General features: G+C 40.6%; 1 protein-coding gene across 1 annotated transcript; it reads right to left on the minus strand.

The window, feature by feature from the left end:
• Positions 1-1,047: 1,047 nt before the first annotated feature.
• Positions 1,048-3,778, minus strand: marcksl1a (MARCKS-like 1a). The gene is made up of 2 exons (XM_038292742.1): positions 3,451-3,778; positions 1,048-2,432 (listed from the first exon to the last, which is right to left on the minus strand). The coding sequence occupies exons 1-2, from the start codon at positions 3,532-3,534 to the stop codon at positions 1,902-1,904; spliced, it is 615 nt and encodes a 204-aa protein (XP_038148670.1). The 5' UTR covers positions 3,535-3,778; the 3' UTR covers positions 1,048-1,901.
• Positions 3,779-23,267: the final 19,489 nt, after the last annotated feature.

Consider the following 23,267-nt stretch of genomic DNA (forward strand, 5'->3'; position numbering starts at 1 on the left):
GATGATAACAAAAGTACTGAGTGCATAGAACTGGAAATTATTTCAGACCAAATCCTTTTAATTGGTGTGAGGTTCTAATGTTGTGCTTTCTATCCCTAAGTACTAGATAAAGCTTGACATACTTTACCCTGTAGTGAATCTCCAGTACCATTTTCACTTTCTGAAAAGCACCCATCACCCCTTTAGGATTCTCTAAACATCATCTCTTTTTTTTTAATATACATATATACACTAACGTTCAAAAGTTTGGGGAAATACACTCTATACATTCCTAATGTTCTAGCTGCAAATGTCTGGTTTTTGGTGCAATATCTACATAGGTGTATAGAGGCCCATTTCCAGCAACTATCACTCCAGTGTTCTAATAGTACAATGTGTTTGCTCATTGGCTCAGAATGCTAATTGATGATTAGGAAACCATTGTGCAATCATGTTCACACATCTGAAAACGGTTTAGCTTGTTACAGAAGCTTCAAAACTGACCTTTTTTTGAGCAGATTGAGTTTCTGGAGCATCACATTTGTGGTTAATTAAACGATCAAAATGGCCGGAAAAAGAGAACTTTTATCTGAAACTCGACAGTCTATTCTTGTTCTTAGAAATGAAGGCTATTATGCGATAAATTGCTAAGAAATTGAAGATTTCCTACAACGGTGTGTAGTACTCCCTTCAGAGGACAGCAAAAACAGGCTCTAACCAGAGTAGAAAAAGAAGTGGGAGGCCGCGTTGCACAACTGAGCAAGAAAACCAGACATTTGCAGCTAGAATAGTCATTTACCACATTAGCAATGTATAGTGTATTTCTTTAAAGTTAAGACTAGTTTAAAGTTATCTTCATTGAAAAGTACAGTGCTTTTCCTTAAAAAATAAGGACATTTCAATGTGACCCCAAACTTTTGAATGGTAGTGTATATATATATTTCTTTTAATTCGTGTTACTTAATTTCAATAGCTATCCAATGGTCACTACAATGATTTGCAGCCATGCAAACTGGGATTTTTTTTGTTTTCTTTTTACTGGGGGGCGTAAATCACAAAAGACAAAACTTGGAGGGGATTGAACATTTATTTTTACCCTTATTAAAAGTTACAATAAACCATTAACATCTTCAAACAATAGCAAAATAAAGAAAACCGTACATGTTTGCCAAAACATATTTACAGAGACAGTTTGCAGATAAAAAGCTCACATTTGTACACAACCCCAACCCCCACTGCATCATAAACTCTGAAATGTGAACACTGCTTGAATGTGGTTTTAGCCAAAAAAAAAAAAAGGAAAAAAAAAAAAGACTAAGACATCTCTTTTCCAAACTCCCCTCCTGGATTATCACTTTTCTATACATGACAAAATACTTGGAATTCGAGGGGGATAAAGCGTAGGAATGTAAAATCTAAAAATTAATAAGATCATTTGAAAGATTCATGTGTCTATATAACAGTCTTTGAGTGAGAGAGATGGTCTGCTCCGGCTCAGCAAAGAGTGGAAAAAAATCTTTAGATCCCAAGACCAAGAAAGTAATTGATTTTATAGGGCTGCCACGCTGCTAAAAATAATAAAAGATTTTTTTTTCTCCATGAATTGGGAATATAAGTCAGTATTCCTGATTTGCTCAGCGCCCAAGCCATTACAGTCACCACACACCGGCCCCTGTGTGTACCATAAGGGGGAGGGTGGAGACGCAAGCCGACGCGTTCATCATGAGAGGGCCCGGTGAGTTTCCGTCTGTCGAAGAACTAATAAAAGGCAGTGAACTGGTGGTTTAATCAGCAAATGTGATATATCCTTTTTTGTCTTCTTTTGTAGTTTTGTTTATAACTTTTGAGAACGTGGCACAAGTCTCTCATATATATATATATTTTTTATATACTTTAATCTTGGAAAATCAGTTCGGGTGCAGTCACTCTGCCTTGGCCTCACCCTCAGAGGCTGCAGGTGTTGTGCTCTCAGCGGTGGCGGCGGCAGCCTCCTCGACAGGAGCATCCTCTGTTGGTGGGGCCTCTTCAGCAGCCTTGACCTCACCCTCAGCTGCAGGGGCAGCAACCGCCTCCCCTTCTTTGGCCTCTACAGCCGGCGTCTCCTCTTTGGTTTCCTTGGCTGTGTGGCCATTTTCCTCGGGCTTGTCCTCGGTCGTGGGAGACGTGGCCTCCTCCTTGCCTTCCTTGCTTCCCTTTTTGTTCTTCTTTAGTGAGATGCCTTTGAATTTGAAGGAGTTCTTCAGGGAGAACTTCTTCTTCTTCTTGCCATCTTTGCCAGCCTCTGCCTCTGCCTTGGAAGCTTCACCCTCAGCAACTGGAGCAGGCTCAATGGCGTCCCCAGCGTTGGCTTCGCCCTCCTTGGCTGGTTCAGCGGTTCCATTCCCATCGGCGGCGGCTACTTCCCCATCAGGTTTGTCTGAAACATCACCATTGGTCTTCACATGGCCATTCTCCTACAGGAAAAAATATCATTAGTCATAAAACCAGAAATTAAACTAATAAATTGCTCAAATATTATATTTGTTTTATTAGTGTAAGAAAAGAGAGAGATTTAAACGGGACACTATAGATATCAAGGGCTGCTTCTGGTGTTAATGACGGCACAGCTCTAAGCGGCCACAGGGGGGCAGCAGTGCGTCACGAAAACGTCAACATGGATTTTAAGTTTGGGAACAAAGGAATTCCCATCAATCCTGGTGCTGTTCTCATCAAGGGCTGATTCTATATTGTGCGCTCCGAGCGCTGCCAGGTATCACAATTAAAACCTTATTTTTTAATAATAAATATCCTAAAAGATACAGGATAGGTGGCAGTATAACCGGAAAACCTTTAAATATAAGGAATATAATCTAGCGCACTATTAATCATAACCCAACAGTGCCTCTGATAAAGTTTTTAAATCAAACTATAGCTAAAAGAAGCAGGCTTCAGGCGTTTTTTTAAAGTGCGCGGCTTTGGGGGAAGCCAGGTTTCATCTGGCGCCTCTTCGCGCTTTGTTTGCAGGTCCGCAAAATGCGCCTCCAGCAGCAGAGCGCATTTGCATCCTTTGCACCGTTGCGCCTCACATCCTTTGTTCGACGCTAAAAGCCACAATCTTCCGCCCAAACCGCCAGATCATGAGAGAGAACTGGCTGCTAAAGAACATTTCGACAGGAATCTGAGACATTTAAGGCAGTTTTCTGGTTGAACCCCCCCCCCCCCCCTCAGACTAACAGACGGATTTAACAAAGACCTGGGTGCGCGCTAAGCGGGGACGCGCGGGACGCGCTTTGCTGCTTCTCAGTTGCGATTAACAATTTCACATTGGGTTGTTAATTTTATTTGATTTTTTTCCCAGAAGCATATCTGATGTCAGGGGTTTTGGTTTAAAGCGGCTCTGAGCGTCACCCTGGCACCCATGCTGCCAGTGGGCGTTGGGTTGCCATGTGGCTCCCCGCTGATGCCCCTACATTGGGGGGCCTCTTCCCTTACCTGGCCGTTGGCTTTGGCAGCAGCAGGGTCAGCGGCGGCTTTCCCCTCCACCTCCACTCCACCCTTGGACAACTGGGCTCCCATTGTCTTTTTCCTTCACAACAAAATAAATGAAAAAGAAACTCGGAAAAGAAAAAACCCAAGGAGGTTTATTAATAATAATAAAAAAAAATCCAACTCCGGGATGGGTAAAGAGGTCAGAGGCGGTGAATATATCCGATGGGATCTTCTTTTTTTTCTCCTATGTAAGCAAGAAAAAGCCTCACCCTGCTTGTTGAATGAGAAGCCAAGAGCGGCTGAGCGCAAAGTAAAGGATGGCAGGCAGGGAGGCAGGCTGTGGGTTTTTCAACCGCGCCTCAGAAATCGACCAGGGTCTCCTCCTCTGGGCGGGGCATCTAGCGCCGACCAATCAGCTGCGAGAGGAGGGACCCACTCGCAGCTGCTCCCCTACAGGACCTGGATTTCTTCAGCCTGCTGAAGATATTAGGAACTCCTAAATGTTTTCAAATAATTGGGAATTTTTTTATATCAAATTAATCCTTTATAAAGCACTCAGTGAAATATTTTGAAAATCAAAAATTCAATAGTGTTATTGGAATCCAGGACAACATGTTATTACATTTTTATTTTTTAAAATATGGATATTTTGATTGCAAAAATGTAATACAAAATACGCAAACTTGCCCGTATATAAAGAGAAAATTAATAAAAGTGATTCTACAAGAAATTAATGAAAGATGAATTCATGAGTGACGGCAATATTTTTTTGGTACAACATAACTTTAGAGGCATTAATGCTGATACTAGCACTTACATTATTTAGTTTATATACCTCAATGTAATTATTAACTAGCCTTACTAACTGTTGAACTTTACTTTTGAACTTTTCAATTAGCTTTTTACCTTTTTTTCTTAACTTGTTAACTTTTTTTTCAACTTCATTTTTAGTTGATAATAAATAATTCAAGGGCTCATCTGTAGCAGTATCTTTGTTGAAAAGCTGGATATAGATCTTATGCTTCTTACTGAGGGACGGAGGGGACTCCGTTTGTAAGATAGGGCAAATAGCTCTCCCTATAAAGAGTCAAGATTGAATATTTAAAATGCAATCTTTGTAATTTTCTTTGGGATCACTGTTCTTTTGCCTCTTACACATAATACTGGTGTATCTCAATAAATAAGATTATCATTGAAAATGAAATTGATGTTGGTAATTTAACTTAAATGGCATTTAATCGCAATACACAAGGGGTGATATATTTCAATAGTTGTTTTTTCTATTAATAAGGTGATTATACTTTATAGCTAAATCTTTTTCTGAGGGATTCAATTTGGGTCTATAGGACCAATGAAAACAAACATTTAATCATGGAATAATATGATTCACACAATCAGTGGCTGTTGCTCGCCAAAAAAAGCTGTTCACTAACTACTGTATGGGTAAATTTGGTGGAAGGAGAAAGTAAGAGGTAACAGGAAAAGAACAGCCTTAAAGAGGGATGAAAAGAAAAACCTACTAGAGGAAAATAAGGCGTGGACAGCAACTGGAGTCAGTACTTTAATGACATGCATGCAGGACATGAGCTACAACTGTTGCATTTCTTGTGTTAAGCCACTCCTTAACCAGAGGTCATTTTCTCTAAGCTTTAGAGAAAGAGGTTCCTTAACTCATCACAACCACCATAGGCCGTCTCCTCCACGCCATGCTGCACGGAGGCGGGCGTAGCCACCACCATATACATGGATATGAACGTTTTCAGTAGGCTGACGGTAGAGTATTAAGGGATACCTTTTTCACTTTTATTAGTTATTTGAATTATTCGATTTTTTCCCCTTTATTGTAGTAAAACAAATACTCAACATTTTCAGGAGAGAATTACTTACAATGGTTCGCTAGATTCGAAGTGATGTCACCGACTTTCTAATAGTACCCTGATTACATAACATCTAACGCTTGGTGGAGAGCTGTTGAAGGCACTGGGATAGTTCAGACTGTCAGTAGCAGGGTATCATCAGACAGGCATACACTGTTTCATATTTTTGACCTCCATTTTGGGAGCCATAATAGGATTGAAATTTCTCATCACAACATGCTTTTTTAGTCTAAAAAGCTTGTCAGTCTCCACTTTGTTGCAAATACCCAAGAGTCTCCAACAAAAAACAATTGTAAATTCACAAAATGATGCCACTTTTCCTTTCAAGACATACTGATTACCTCTTTCTTCCAGTTTTTTTATTTTATTTTAATTGTTTTTTACATCCTATTTACTGCATCTCTTACCTCTTAGGGCTTGCTTGCACTGAAGTGACAGCACTCACATCTTTACACCACACGCTCACATCAGCATGTCACAGCTATGGTATGTGAGGCATGCGAAGCCACCCAAAGAACAGTCTCCAGCCTATTCAATGGTTGAATATACCCGGAGGGCTTTAGATTTGATGCCCCCCCCCCCCCCCCCCCCCAAAACACCAGCACTCCACACATTCCCCCCAAATGGAGTCAGTAAAGAAGAGAACATGATACATTTCTGAAGCCTGAATCTCACCATCTCCAGCCTTGTTTGAAATTCTTTGGGGGCTTTAGATGTGGAGAGACTCCGGAGAGGTGGGTACATTAAAGTGCTCTGATTTTCAAAGATTGATCCCAGTAAAAGTGAGACGTCCAAGCCCTTGCCTTTAGTCTACTTTTACAAAGCTGCTATGATACTTTGTTTAATCAAAATTCTTTGATTAGCCCGAGTTTAATGTCCAACAACATGTGCATTAATGAGAGATGGAGGAAGATATTAAGCCGTCATTAACCGAAAGCCATCAGTAAGCCTTCAACAGCTATGTTGAAGAAACCTCTTTAAAATGAGTTATAAACTTTGTGGATCAGTAAATGAGCTTACATTTTCAAATGAACTGACCAACCTTAAGAGCTATTCAAATCCTGTTTTAATCATGTCAGTATACTTATCTAAACAATATACAAGTTTCACCAATTTGACATTTATTGGACAGAGAAAAAGGTGCTTCACTGTTCGTCAATGTTCTTGTTATGAAGGAAAAAATCTTAACTTCTTGTACCGAATTAAAGATTATTGTGCCATTTATTTATACAGTTGTAACTGAACACTGGGACTTTATTCCATCCATCCATGTTCTTCTGCTTTATCTAGCCGGTTCGCGGAGGGAGAGGTCTAAAGGCTGATTTATACTTTGAAACTAGGTCGTCTGCGTGTGTGTCGTGGTGAACGCAGAGACATCCCCTCCACAGACACTCTGCTGCACCACTCCCAATTTGTACAGTGCCGCAAACAGGAGGCCTTTGATCAATCAAATCTACATCTCTACTCATGCTTATTTCCTGTTTGGTACTTTACCTTCTGTAAACCGACTTGTGAAGTTGGACCAGCTAGAAGAGCGAGGTGCGCAAGAACGCTGGGACCCTTTCTCCAACTTGATCCCCAGATATTTTTCGCCCTCATTTTCCCTCTTTTGTCGCACAAACTTCCCCTACTTTCTCACCTCCTCGGCCGAATCTAGACCCACAGGTAGTTCATGATTGTCCCTCTTGCGTTGTGGCATGGAATAACATAGCGCAGACCCAAGGCGACACCAGGCCAGCTCAGAAACATAAGCCCCATTTACACTACCCTTGAAAAACCGATCCAGGCCGAGACCGGTCCGAGCTTGGATCGGTAACCAGGCCAAGCTCAGTTTTGACGACCGTTCACACGTCACACTTATCTCGGTTATCTCGACTCCTCGCCTCCTAGTGACGATGTGCGGTATTACTGCTAGGATTGAAGGAGGGACTCAAGCAGCTGGTGGCGGTAATGCACCAAACGCTGTTTGTCAACCGCCGTAAAACCCAAGACGAAGAAGACGAAGGAGGAGGGAATCAAGCAAATCAAAATGGCGGCGCCCGTCACATTCAGAAAGTTATGCTTGATTATTATTGCTGTACTTCCGTGTTTTTGGTGGGTCAGGCGAAGACGGCAACCTTGCGCGGATGTACTTGAGAAAGTTGGCTTTTGGGAAGCTGACTTTCTGGAATGGAGTGTGAATCGGCATGTTCAGCCAGTCGGCGATGACGCGTTCTGCTCATGCGCTCTTGTTATCAGAGAACCGAGCCAGGAAAAAACCGAGCCAAACCCACCTCTGGAACTGGTCTGCAGTTAGCGCAGTCCGGTTATGTCTATCTTGGTTCAGTTCAGGTTGTTTCCGTTCACACACGACAAGTTATCTCAGTTACTGAGCTCGGACCGGTCTCGGCTCAGTTTTTTAAGGGTAGTGTAAACGGGGTAATAGTCCTTGCAGCGTGTCCTGGTCCTTCCACAAGGCATCCTCCCAATAGGACATGCCTGGAACCGCTCCTGAGGGAGGCAAGCAGGAGGCATCTGGAACCGATGCCCGAGCCTCCTCAGCTGGCTCCTTTCGATGTGGAGGAGTAACAATGCTACTCCTTACTCCTCCCGGGTAACTGAGCTCCTCACCCGATCTCGTTGGGTATGCCCAGCCACCATGCGTAGGAAACTCATTTCTGACGCCTGTATTTGTGATCTTGTCCTTTCGGTCATTACCCAGATGTCATGACCATAAGTGAGGGTGGGTATGTAGATTTACCGGTAAATCGAGAGCTTTGCTCCCGGACTCAGCTCCCTCTTCACCACGACAATCTGATACAGCAACCGCATCACTGCCAGCGCCGCACCGATCGGTCTATCTATCTCACCCTTCATCTGTCCCTCAGTCGTGAACAAGACCCTGAGATACTTGAACTCCTCCACTTGAGACAAGGACTCTCCATCGACCTGAAGAGAGAAGTCCACCTTTCTCCGGTGGAAAACCATGGCCTCAGATTTGGAAACCTGACACCCTCCAGTCAGGGAATGTCCAGGGTGCAGTCTGGCTGTACCTAGAAATTCTAAGCTCCTAATGCGGTCATAATCCCCCCCCCCCACTCATTATTACTCCTGAATACAAGGTTTGCCTATTGGCCGGATCCTCCTCTCCAGCACCCTGGAGTAGACTTTACTGGTTTACTCCTGGTTATACTCCTGCTTTACGCAGACATTTTTGATTTATGCTCAATTTTGAAGTGTGGTGTGTGCTATACGGTGTGGGTCTGATACGGCCGAGGCGATGAGGAAGTGGGGGCGAGTTTAGTTCAACAACGGAGGGACATGAGGACAAAAAATAGCGGGGGTCCAAATGGAAAAAGGGTCCCAGCGTTTTCCCGCACCTCGATCTTCTAGCTGGTCAAACTTCACGGGTTGTTTTCTGCAATTTCAGTCATAGAAACACCTCCTGCTGGCCTCCTGTCTGCAGCACTGTCTGGGAGAGGTGCAGCGTAGTGTCTGTGGAGGGGGCGGGGACGTCTTTTTGTTAACTGCGACGTCGATGCAGAGGACCTGGTTTCAAAGTATAAATCAGCCTAAAGGGCTGTGATCCCTCTTGTGATCAAGCAAAACATTTTTAACTAAAGTTTACTGTTTTAGCTATTCTCTTTAAACTTCTTTCTTACATTATGAATAATATGGATTTAAACATACTGTGAAAATCTGAACAATCAAGTTAGGGATTTGAATTAAATAGATCTAAATAGCTACACATGAATGGAGATGTTTAAAGGCATCACATAAAACCGACTACTTGTTTGAACTACATAAGAGAAACGAAATGAGCAAATATTTTAGGAAGACAATTATGGACCTCCACAATTCTGCTCCATCCTTTGCAAAAGATCGAGATGACCGGAGGTTCATCTGTTCAGCCATCATACAAGTTTTGTGTCAGAATCCAGGTTTGTGTAAATGTGTGCTTTAGGGCTAAAATAAATGTGATTAACTATCTAAAGATGCTGGTAGATGCTGGTAAGCAGGAAATGAGTTCTGTGCTGGCAGATTAGGAAAGCCCATTAACGGAGGAAAAAAGCTTTTTCTCCTTAATCAACATTCAAAGCCAGAATCAACTCTGCAAATTCACTCAAACGACCATTGTTCCTAATGAAGAGAAACAGTAAAGCTGCAAGGCTGACAACACCAGTCCATCTGTGAAGTACTGAGGTGGCAGCATCATGCTGGGGGGGTGTTTGGGCTGTAGGACAGGGTGGTCTTAAAAACAATTTCAGTCTTAGGCAGTCATTTACACATACATGTTTCCAGAGAGTAGAACTAAAAGGGTGAAAACATGCAAAGGCTAAACACCTTCCAGATTTTAATTTGAAAATAATTAGTAAAACCTTTCATAGGTTTCGTGTTACATAAACATTTGTGCTCTTTAAAATTCTGAAGAAAATACAATGAGAATTGATGTACATTTAACTATTTTACATACAAACTACTGTATCAGTTTTAATCTTACAGTTATACATTTTTTCCCACACACTGTGAACTTTTCAAGTGCACAGTTACTTGAGAAATGAATTAAATAGGCTGTACTGAACTTCTTGTAGTCTTGTGCTGGTTAATTCTTTTTATACTGAACATGATGCTGCACCCCTTTTCATGCTCTTTTTTTCTCTTTCCCTCTGAGAGACTCAATTCCCCCCATTTGTACACTTGGCCATTTTTCATGCTCTAACACAGGAAGAGCTCTCAAGCCCCTCATTAAAAAGCCCTCATTGTCCAACTCTGGAGCAGCCAACTGATGAGCATCCCAAGTAGGAAAGAAGTCGGGGCGTACGAGCAAAGCGAAGTGGAATGAGGGAATCAGAAACAAATCTTTGAGGTTTCTTAATACTCAGTGAGGAAAAGGCAATTAGACAGTCACCTTCAGCAGATTACAAGAGCACATCACGGTTGTGATTATATTATTTCCCAAGGTTGCTTTGTCTGTAAGCTATTCATGCATTTACAGTCACAAAAAAGAGTGCAAGATGTTTCCTGTATAGTTTTAAGTGGTAAAGTGGTACATTCATTTCACTGCTTCACATCAGTGCAAATCAGAAAAAAAACAATACTAAACTCAAAAAACCTGAGGTCGACCATTGTAAATGTAGATAGGTCAAATAAAAAAAAGATGCAGATTTTTCCCCCCAGCTTATATTGTCATCACACTGTCACAAGTACAGAGCAATGAAATGAACTCTGCATTTAACCCATCTCTTTGGGGAGCAGTAGGCTGCCATTGTGTGGCCCCCAGGGAGCAGTGTGGGGTTAAGGGTCTTGCTCAGGGACCCAGAGTGGCAGTCTGTGGAAAAGGTGCACCCAGATTCCAAGCTCTATGCCCTAACCACTTGGTCGCCATCCTCCTCTAGTTGATGACTCCACACTTACCAAGCATCATATTGATAACCTTTGTTGAGCCTATTATAGACCTGCATGCACAGTCTGTTTGTGTCCAGTATATTCTCTCCTCCTACTGGGCAAAGCTCAACAAATCTCAAAAAGTAGGAGTACAGAAAACAGAATAAGTCAAGTCACATGAAGGAATGTTATTTCTTTACTTGTGTCCAAAATCTCCTTTTCTTTTACAATAAACACCATCTGCAAACACGATACATTTAGCTAGCTCCAATCCAGCCCACTATTGCTCTTGAAAGAAACACCAACATCCTTTTTAAGCGGGGCATACACTGTGCAATCATTTCAATTGTTGCATGCAGCTACAGCTCACACTGTACAACAAAACTGCAGGGTTTAAAAGTTCTCAGCTGATGATGTATGTTTTCACACTGTGCGACTCGACGCTCTGATGCAATCCACCTGCTCACACTATACATATAAAGACCACTTCTGACTCAGCTACACAGTGAGATGGAGCTACTCAGACTTGTCTATCTGGAAGCCAAACAAGCAGAAGAGGAATATGAAGCTCACTAGAGGGAAACATGGTGCCTTGGCAATTTTTGCATTTTTTTTTTGCTGACAGCCCTAAAAAGAAAAGGCGACGATGTATTTGGACAAAGACATGGCTGCGCAACTACGCTCTGTCATGTTTACAGAAAGAAATCCTTTTCCCTCGTACCCTCGCAATGCTTTTGTGTTTTCATCTGAGATGTAGAAGAAGAGGATGAATCCTTGGTTACGCATACGCTCTGAGCGATTTGCCCATGACAGCTGACTGAAAATCAAACATGTTTGATTTTCTCACAACCTCACGATTCTTGATCGGGAGGTGGTTGATCGGGAGTAACAAGGGGCTGATCGCCCCTTGTTACTCCCTTTACACTACACGATGCACAATGCACGATCAGGCTGACATACTGCCCGAAAAGAGCAAAAACATCACACAGTGTACTGAACTTAAACTTTTTTTCTAGTTTAGAAACACGACCTATGCGTTAGAGAATCTGTATGCTTAGTGCCTTAGTGCCAGGTGCCTTCATACAGTTTAAAGACATCAGCAGGACCTCATTATTTGGTAAAGCAAATATGAGTTTTTAAGTCAGTCACCTTTCTGTCAATGACTGTGCTTAGAGATCCTTTCCAGCATTGCATAGGGGAGATGTGTTTGAATGCTGTGAATGCAGATACTGCTCCCGCTTTAAAGAACCAGTTTGCCTTTAAAACCATTTCAGGGCCCTGATCCTCGCGGAACACTCTTCGCAGTACCTTGAAAGGCAGTTGTAAACCTTCTCTACATCCCCAAAGCCCATATGGGCTGGAATTCAAATTCCCTGGGCACCATCAACATTTCCCTGAGGGTAGAGGTCTTAATTACTTTCCATACAGGTCCTTTTAAATCCAGGCTCAACAATTGGTAAGAGGTTACTTTCAAGCACCTTAAAGTAAACATCCATTTGTTTCATTCCTGCATGCTTCTTTATACCATTTTTTATTCTTAGATATACCATGACCTTAAATGGTATTAACTACTATGATAAAATAATTTTCATTAATCAAAAATGACTGATCAATAAAATACAGAGATCCAGTTTGACTACCTTAAATTTTCTCAAATCCAACGTTTATGTTTATGTCGGGTTTACAAGCTTGAAACTAGCTCTGTTTGCAAAGCAAGATGTAAATTTGATTTTATGTGTCTGATCTAGTTAGTCCTGAGCACCACATTTGCATTGCCAAGCACCCAATTACAAGAAGAATCAGGTGCAGAGCCCTCTTCAGGGTCATGAATAGGGATGCCTGGACTTAAAAGAATGCTTTTTGTGATGCTAATTAATTCGATCAACTGCCTTATTGACTGCAAAAAGGCCCTCACCAGCAGGCGACCACAAAGCTGCACACTACAGACATCTTGGCTGGGAGCAGACGTATATCTCTGTTAAGGTCTGGAAGGAGCTCTTAGTTAAAGATGACAACGAGATAAAAGCTCAAACGTCTGCGGCTTACGCTGTAAGAACCTTTTTGTGTTAAGACTTGCCTCATTGATAAAAACGATTACTTATATAACAGGAGAGCTCCCGAAATAAACAGAAAACAAAAGCAATCATCCTAAACCCAGATGCACACGTTCACTTCTCTCTATGGTTCTCCTCAGGTGGCAGACATGTGGCGACACTTCCCCACCCCACCAGACAGTTCTGCAAGGACACAGACATGTTACAGAGCTGGTTACTATAGCAACTGCATCATTTTTCTATGTTTATAAGGCTTATGGTGTTACGGCGTGACCCTTTAAAAAGAATGAAATTCCAGTTAAAAGTAAAGAAGGGAGGACTTGCTTATTTATTTGGATTGACTTAATTTTTTAAGGGCACTGTCTGTTTTTTGCTCAATTCGTCTGACCTTTTTCTCAAATTACATTCTTTTTGTTTTGTATTCAAACCATAGAACCATACTTATGAAGAACAACACAGTGGACGGATAAATCAGTATCCTCAGATTTTTTAAAAACCTTTTGTTTCATAAAGATATATAGTAACTGTCCTTTTTCAAGGCACACCCTGTGCAATATGTTCCTACACACAACAAAAATATGGAATGGTCACTACATGTGGTCTGCGTTTGTGAGGCCGGTTGGATGTATTGCCAGATTCTCTGAAACGCCTTTGGAGACGGCTTATGGTAGAGCTCTGGTTGGCATTCCTGCTGTCAGCATGCCTATTGCATGCTCCCTTAAATCTCGCAACATTTCTGGCATTGTGCTTTGCGATAAAACTGCACCTTTCAGGCCCTGTCTACACGAAGTCAAAACGAACACGAAACGCTAATATTTTCCAGAACGTTTGTCGTAAAGACGGAGACGTAAAATAAACGTGACTGCCACACGAATGCATGAAACGCTGCAAAATGTATGCCAGGCCTGTAAGTGGCGCTGTGGTGCCAAAGCAAAAATAGGCGAAAACAGGCAACGAAATGTTGGGCATGCGCAGTAATATTTATACATGGTTGCCCTGCGGGTCCATTTTCGTGGTTCAGTCAAATTCAGGTGATGAACTATGTCGTCGATATTGCTCTGTTTTTCCTGGAGATATTCCAGAAGAAGAAGATTATGTTGTAGGCCCGACAGCATGGTGAGTAGCATGAGCAGCAACCATTCAACACAGTACGGCGCCATTGTTGTTGTGATTCTGTGTCGCGCATGCGTGTTTAGAGGCAACGCTATGACACATGCGTGTAAGAAAAAAAATGCGGTTAGAGCTTAAAGATGGAAACACGAAAACGGCGTTTCAAAATCAAAAATAAAAAAAAGATTGTTTACAGACCCCCGAGACGCTTGCTTCGTATGGATGAGAGGCTGGTTTGGTGAAAAATTTGTGCGTTTAGGCCAGGGTTTGGCTTCGTGTGGACGGGGCCTCAGAGTGGCGTTTTATTGTGACCGGTCTAAGGCACACCTGTGCATTAATCATGGGGTCTAATCAGCATCTTGATATGGCACACCTGTGAGGTGCGATGAATTATCTCACCAAAGGAGAAGTGCAAGTTAAATGATTTTATTGTGTATTTGAAAAAATTTTTTGAACTTTGATTTCATCTCATAAAAAATAGGAGCAAAACCAAAAGTGTTGTGTTTATATTTCTGTTGAGTGTATGTTCAGATACTATCAAATTACTTTGAATCAGTGAAAGAGGAACCAAGGCAAAAAGAAAATATCTATAAACTCCCCCAAATAATTCAGAATATTTCAAGGTAGGAGCATATTATAAAGAAGTTAGAGGTACCTGATGTTATAAAGGCATAAAAGAGGCTACATGTGCATAAACACAACAAGGGTGATTGGTTAAGGGGCAGGGGGAAGGTGAGTCCAATTGAAAAAGAAATGCTGGATGTTTTCCAGGCATGTGTGGGGGTATTCTTTGAACAAGGATGTATAATATAGTAGGTCAACTCATACCCACTGGCATCAGTGCTGCAGCTTTAGTGGGTCAGTGTGCCAGAATCTCCCTTATTATTTCCAACGACTCTTCTCCCTCTGTATCTATCACTAACACACAATATAGCACTTCTACCTAACCTCCACAAACCTTACAACAAATTATAAATAAATAACATCTTGCAAATCAGTTGAGGATGCATGTCAAGAAAAATAAATAAATAGAAAACTTTTCATGCTGATTTTTTTAAACTGACAGAAAGCTTATACCCAGGCTTTAAAAAGATGAATAACATTTAAGCTTTGAGGCGTAGGCTGCTGCTCGTCCTTTTTACTTGCAAAGTCTTTCTATTTAGATATCTCATATGTTTTCTCTTGTTAGCTGAAGGCTACAGATGCACTTTCAACTTGGCATGAGCTAGAATGTGATTTCCCCAGTATGATCAGATGATATTTACAAAAGTTTAACAGAAAATGTTTGAATTTATTCGAGTGATTTTAATTCCAACCGAAAAGCGTAAGTTTTTCATGCTGGTGCTAAAACCTAACATTCATTGTTATCATAGCATTCATACCATAGTGTGGGTGATTACTGGATTCCGACCTGCTGATGGGTGTCCATTAAAAAGTGTTATAAGACACCTGTAAAAAAATGCATTCCGTTAAACTGTGGCCAACCGAACTGCAGGTTTTGTGGCCGGAGCCTGGTTACCCTGACAATGTATCACAATAATTAAATTAAATTCAGTTTATTTATGTAGCATCAATTCATAACACAGTTTTCTATCTAAGGAAAACCAGCCAATTGCATTGAATCATGGACTCGAAAGCAATCCCTCCATGAAGCATGCTTGTGGCAACAGTGAGGAGGAAAACCAACCTTTTAACAGAAAGAAGACTAGCAGAACCAGGCTTAGTGTGAGTGGCCCTCTGCCTTAGCTGTTCAAGGATATAGAAGCAGAGATACAGAAAGAAGCAAAGATACAAAATTTAACTGTAAACCAGCTCCATAGGCGGCCCTATCCAGGAAAAACATAGCCAGGCAGGCAAGCTCTGAGGCCCCGTCCACAAGAAGTCAAAATTAACACGAAACGCTGATATTTTCCATAACGTTTGCCGTAAAGATGGAGACGTAAAATAAATGTGAGCGTCCACACGAATGCATGAAAACGCTGCAAAATGTATGCCAGGCCTGTAAGTGGCGCTGTGGTGCCAAAGCAAAAATAAGCGACAAAATGTTGGGCATGTGCACTAATATTTATACATGTTTGCCCTGCGGGTCCATTTTCGTGGTTAAGTCAAATTCAGGTGCTGAACTATGTCGTCGATATTGCTCTGTTCTTCCTGGAGATATTCCAGAAGAAGAAGATTCTGTTGTAAGCCCGACAGCAGGGTGAGTAGCATTAGCAGCAACGGCGCCATTGTTGTTGTGATACTGGTCGCGCATGCGTGTTTAGAGGCGACGCTATGACGCATGCGTGTAAAAAAAAAATATGCGGTTAGAGCGTAAAGATGGAAACGCGAAAACGGCGTTTCGAAATCTTCCCACTCTGAAGGCTGAATAAGAAAAAGATCGTTTACAGACCCCCGAAACGCCGGCTTCGTGTGGATGAGAGGCTGGTTTGGTGAAAAATTTGTGCGTTTAGGCCAGGGCTCGTCTTCGTGTGGACGGGGCCTGAGACAGCTCCCTTGTCAGAGGATGAAAGAGAGCATATACTGTTAGTCACGGTCAGAGAAACAGGACGTGCCACTGAACGCAGCCATTCAGCAGAACGGCACATTCTTATGGCTTCCCACCAGTTACCTGGCTGACCAGGACCAGGTGGTTACCTAGCGCTACCTTTTCAATATATATATATATAATAGATATAATTGTTGGTGTGACATATCATGTAGTAGATAGGACCATTTTGAACCCAAAAGAGAAAGACTATTCTGAAAAACCTAAAAAGGCACTAAAACATCAAAGGACTGAAATCACCAGCAGAAATAAAAGGCTATTATACTGTAAGTATTCTGAATTAACTTCTTTAATTTTAGCTAATGTTAAGCGATGCTTAAAAACTGGTTCTTGGAATATGAAAGTTTTATTTTCGTTTATATAAAAAATGTATGATGTAATGCCTGATGCTCAGAAATAGCTGTTCCTATTTACAGCGACTGCTCGCGTGCAACCGCATGCAAATGTGTGTTATTGTTTTTTAGGCCCGTCTGAGATCATCACTCTCTCTAAGCCCACTTCAGTTCTTTGTTGTTTTTTTTCTGCTCCTTGAGTCTCTCAGCCTCCTGCAGCTCCTCCCCCATCATCATTGTAATGTAGATTTAAAGATTGGATGGGGGATGGGAGCACAGGGTGATGGGGAGTGTCTTGGTCTGCGGAGGGGCTGTGGTTGGTGTTGAGTATGACCCGGCTGGCCTGCTGTGTCTCAGCAGGCAGTCCAGAGTAGACAGGTGGGGGGAGGGTAGCCTGAATGAAAGAGAGGGCTTCTAGGGTTATCCTCGAGTCTGTTTACATGACTCAGACATCAGATATCATAATTATGTCAGTCTCATTTTGACAAAAGATGGCAGGACCCCATCCCCCCACAACCCGCGTCCTTCCACACCATTAATCTAATCCAGTGTTGGAAGAGAGAAAAAAATGAGATGTTCTCTGGTATTTTGTGTTGTCTAGACATAATGAGCTTAATGCCATTCAGGTCATGTTGTTGGTCTCTCTTCTATAGACTGACACCACATCCAACTAACTACACAAGCATAACTTACAAAAAGCTACATTCACCTTTATGACTTATTTCAATATTACAAACATGCCTTCAAAAACTCTCCATTCTTTGTGCATCAGACATTATTGTTGCACATTTATCTAATTAATGTCCAAGGTGTGTGTAGAAATACTACATGTATTTTTATTTTTTTGTAGTATTAGCTCTTAGTTTTGCAACTTCGGCTGCATTATCACTAGTACAGTAGTTGCTTTTTAATCCAAAGGCAACAGTTCTAACCTATGATGACTTCCAACAATGCACCAAATACCCCCTACCGAACAGACGAAAGGGTGCACAAAGCATTTCTTAATGATTTGGAAATTATTAAAAAGCTATTGGTTTGAATATTTTGCACAGCTTGCACTGCTTTGGCTGGGTTTTATTATTGAGTTGTCATTTTGCTCTACTTTTCCAATTCGTCCATCTGCCAGTGTAGCTGGGTTTTCATGGAGCATCAGTGCAGTTTGACCTATTTATAACCCACCCCCTTTTATCTGCTGCCCCTAATTCCCTCTTTGGTCCTTCTCAGGTTTTTATCACAACACGGTTACATAAAAACGGCTGAATTATTCAGAAGGTGAAGTTATGTTTAGAATTTATTCAAAGGTGATATTTTTGGCTTAGGAGTAGCACAGAAAGGAAATCTTTTTTTTTTCCTTTTCTTTCTTTTTTAAGGTTGTCTCCTTTAACTCTTTTTGCATAGGTTAGTCTGCTCAAATATATTGAAAATTTTTAACAAATTTTTGTTTGACATATAAAATCTGCTTTACCCTCCATTAGTGTCCAACACTCTGTCTGCAGCCTGACAGTAATTGCAAGTGATTGATTGGGAATTGATTTGCCAAAATGGAGAGATAGGGAGGGGGTGTAATAAAGTGAAAGTACAGTCATGGTAGGTTTTCTCCATTTCTCCCTGTTAAATAAACACAGTAACCCTCCATCCCCCCAAAAAATCATATCAATATCATATCATCAATGTATATTTATCTCTCTCTATATATATTTTTCTGCACGTATTTTTTGGGTAATTCAAATAGCAGAAAAATGATAAAGTCATAATAAATGAATATGTACTTTAAATAATTCTAAACACAAACTGTCCCAGACAAATTAAAGTACCTTGTTCATCAAAAGTGAATCAACATATAGAAGCCATTCAAAATTTCCCCAATTTCCTCGATGGGTCCTTGGATGGAAGCCAAACGTCTTCAAACTTGGAAACAATGTCCAGTGGATTGTTTTTTAATTCTCTTTTTTGGAATGACTATGACCTGGATGACTGGGAATCTTCAGCAGCACATTGGCTCTTTGTATATATTTCCAGCTCATAATGAAATACAATAGTCCATTTAATAGAGTTTAGCAGTTTTTAGAAAATCATCAATTCTAATTTCTTTGTTTATTTTTTATAAACAATAACAAGGTTTTAAAAACCTCACACTGCATTTTAAGGATGTCTATACATGTTTTATCACTTTAAGTGTACCAATTTCTACATCCTGGGCGCCTTTGCTTTGCCTTTGGGAGTCTGGGGCTTCCGGTCCCCCAGTGCTTGCCTTGGTGCTCTGGGAGGGCACCTCTTCAGCTCCTCACAACCACTATTGATCATTTTTTCTTTGGATAAACTTTACATTGACAAGTGCACTCTCACAACAACTACAGGTGCTTGGTTCCAGGTACTCAGAGATTCACTTTCATACCGAAAGCCCATATTCTTATCTTCAGCTACCACAGTATACATGTCAGATTAAATAATACTATTACACTTCAGCGATAGTATCAAGGTGCTAATTTATTGTATCTCTTATACTATATCCGTTGGTTGTGCTGTTCTTTTCACATCTCTCTCTTTGCAGGTGATGAAGCAGACTGAAGATGTTTTATCATTGTCTCCCTTTTATCTCCTCTTTCTTTAATCTTTTATCCTTTTTCTGTTTTTCTTTTTCTTTCTACTTACATTGGAGTGTCAATATAATCTGTAATACTCCCTGCATGAATTATTATAAAGCTATTTATATGCATAAATCAAGTGGAACACTATGGCGATAACCATACTGCTCCACTTGTGAAAGTAAAATCTGTTGGGCTCTTTTTGACATCAAGGCAACAATGCCAGACAGGACACTGTTAAAAAAAACCCCAAAAGAAATAATGGAACCAGATTCATCAAAATATGAAAAGCAAAGACTGATAATAGAATTAGAAATGTTTCCTGTTTATTTGTTGGACTGGAACTAATTTATTTATTAGCTCATAGATTCACATCTCTTTTGTGTTGCATTTAATTACCCAAAAAAATCCTCATACATTTAAATACTCTTATCAATAAACCACTTTCTGATTGTGAAAAGACAATTACACACCATTCTATTAATGCTTTTCCTTTTACATGATATCTCATAAAAGATTTCTATAGTTAGATTTCTGTCCTTAAAGTGATAATTATGATATTAGTAAGGTGAGGTAACATTGTACCTGCAAAACATAACTCTCTAAATGTCTTAAATTAAGGTTGAACTTAACAGAGTAAAGAGACTTATTGAAAGAGCTCATATAAAACATGGGCTTGTGATTACTTAATTGTAATTAATAGGCATTTACATGATTGTGGTGTTTAAACTACCGTATTTTCACGACCATAAGGTGCACCGTACTAAAAGGCGCAGTCTCAGTTATGTGTGCCATTTCTGTATTTAACACACACATAAGGCGCACCGGACTATAGGGCGCGTTTTTTATATACAGGTACATGTCCTCTACTACCTTTAAGTACCTCTACTGCGTATTTAAAAATACAGCGGGGGCAAAACTGAGTATGACTGTGCTTTATTCATGTATTTATTACAAAGTATTAATCAAACCTGGGAGCTGGCCATGAGACAGACACATCGCAGATGACACAGCGCTGTGATTACTCCTAAATTAACTTAAAATCCTGAAACCTGCCGACGGAATATGTTCGCTTTTATTGCCGGTATCCTAGTGCCTGCAGTTTAAATTATTTAGATGAAAAACACCTGCCAGCCGCGCGGTGAGGCTGCTGTTGAAGGGATTTCTACTGTCGGCGCACCGCTGGTATGTGGGGGTCTGAGCGCCTCCGACAGAAATAGTATAGGCACGATAATAATCTGGATGAACTGACTGCAATTATTAAGTTTTCAGGTGGCCTTTCTCACTTAAAAACATATTAAAACTACTTTATTCCCACTGATCACAGCAAATATAGCTGCAAGATTTAGATTATTTAGATGAAAAAACACCTGCCAGCCGCCGCGGTGAGGCTGCTGTTGAAGGGATTTCTATTGTCGGCGCACCGCTGGTATGTGGGGGTCTGAGCGCCCCCGACAGAAATAGTATAGGCACGATAATAATCTGAGTATTAGGGCCACACATGAAGAGAAAAAATATTTTTGCCATGGCGAGATTAAACTCGACATGTCGACTTTAAAGTCGCCCTGTCGACTTTAAACTCGCCATTTCGAGAATAAAGTTGAAATGACTGACATGTTCTCAAATTCAGAACTGCGAGCCTGGGTAAGCATAGGGAAAGACGTTACGTTATTATTGGTAGGCCACCGCTTCCTGTGATGATTATACAGTTGCAGCACGTCAAAGATTATACAGTTGCAGCACCTTCACTCTTAAAACGCAGACTGCAGCTGAGGAGCGCGGTTGCTCTTTTCTCCAAACTTTGGAATGTCGAGATTAAAGTCGCCACGATATATCAACTTTATTCTCGAAATGGCGAGTTTAAACTCAACATGACATTTCAACTTTATTCTCGAAATGTTGAGTTTAATGTCGACATGTCGACTTTAAAGTCGACATGTCGAGTTTAATCTCGTCATGGCAAAAATATTTTTTCTCTTCATGTGTGGCCCTAATACTCCGTCGTGTATATGTTTGTATTCTTTTCTAAAGTGTTTTTTTTCCCTTGAAGGTATGAAGAAATCTGTTTTGCACTGTTCCATTGAAAATGATGACAACTGATATTGAGGTAACTTAAAATTGCTATATTTGATAATAATATGTTCATTTTCTGCATTTGGTCTACCCCATGTCTTAGGGTCTACAAGATAATTCCATAAAATGTAAAAATGGTTTAATAAGACCACATTTAAGGATAATAACTTCATGCATTATTCTCTCAGTGTATTTTCAACACTGTCTAATTTTCCTGATCTATCTTGAATTAAGATCCCTGAGATGTGTTTCAACCATACTGTAGTATTACATGATTGCAGATTTTGTATTTGGGCCAAGGGCATTGGCTGATGTAGTTCTCAATGGGTTGTGCACCATATGATCAGGTGCCTCATGGTGACATCCTCAAATACCCAACATGTAAGCCGATCAGGCGCCGTTCAGGTCTATGTGGGGGATAATCTGCTTGAAACCAAGAATAATGGTTTACATATATAGATGAAAGCCCATCATTTGATGAGATTTTCAGCTCTTTAATGATGTCTGAATGCGATTCAAGTATATAGATGTGCAATATGAGCACACAGGTTATGTGACCGGGAGACGACCGAAATGATGTGAACAGAGGACGTTTGATCATTCTTTAGTTCTCTTAATACTACTTAAAAATGGTATGAATTGTATCGACAGAGCCTATAACATTACAGTAAAAATAAGACGTGAAATATTAAGTAAAGTGGAAATATATTATTTAACAAAAATTTAAAATTAGCATAATGTATAAATAAAAAAAAAGAATCCTGATTAAAATGTTCTAATTACAGAAATAAAAAAAAAACTAATGCAGCATAAAAGTCTAAAAATTCAAAAAGCTAATTTAAAAATAAATGATCAAAAGAAGAATTTTAGAATGTGACAATAGAGAGAAATATAAAAATGAAATAATTATGTGCAACACATCCTGTTCAAATGTAGACAACATGGTAACCATTTAGTTTTTTCTTTCAATGTTAAATCACCTCATAAAACCAACACTCAATTTAAAAAAAATAAACTAAAAATGCACAATTTGGAAAAAAAAAAAAAATAACTGAAGCACCTAATCGAAATAAAGAGCAGAGATCTTTCAGAACACAGGAGCAGAATTCAGATTTGCCACAACCCTCAGTTCCAGGTTCATGTCCAATTTAAAATCACTCTACATTTGTTCAGTTGATCTTTTTAGGTAGATTTATGGAGACCCTGTCAGGCTAGATGCAGGTTGTTTCTCCTAATGGATTCAGTGACCCCGGCCTTCATCCTCAAGGTAACCAGGATTTGAGTAATTAACAAGCATCAACAACAGCGGCGAAGACCTTTGACAGGGTTCTTTATCTGAACCTCAGTGCTACCATTAAAGCACTTAGACCTTCGGATGGTCTGGCACTGCTCTGAGTCAACACTCGACACACCTGTGCTTGCACCAGCCCCAAACTCCCTGAAGCCAAGGTTGTCCTCAGCTTGATCGATGAGCGTGTCACATGTGTGAATGTTCCCAAAGTTGCTGTGTCACACACTAAGAGGAGAGTGTTTTAGCTGTGCAAAGATGTAAGTCTAATGAGGAGAATGTATGGTCCTTAAGAGCTAAACATAAACAGGAACTTCATATTTTCTATACTGTACACTCATTTCATCATATCCTTCAACCTCAGCCTGAATCACCCTATAAGGTCTGAGAGCTTCTCACAGTTCAGCATTAAGGTAATGCATGTTTGGCCTGATGTATGGCCTCGTTATCCCAAATACAGGAGGAAACGATTATTGATATCTGCTTTACGTCCTGGAAGAGTAATGAGGTTGTTAGACCGAGCAGCTGTTTCACAGGATTTTGGCAGGTGGAGGAAATCAATAGCAAGACGTAGCTTTCAGATGGGGAT

Source organism: Cyprinodon tularosa, unplaced genomic scaffold (assembly GCF_016077235.1).
Source record: "Cyprinodon tularosa strain WSP-4 unplaced genomic scaffold, ASM1607723v1 ctg316, whole genome shotgun sequence".
Lineage (NCBI taxonomy): Eukaryota > Metazoa > Chordata > Actinopteri > Cyprinodontiformes > Cyprinodontidae > Cyprinodon > Cyprinodon tularosa.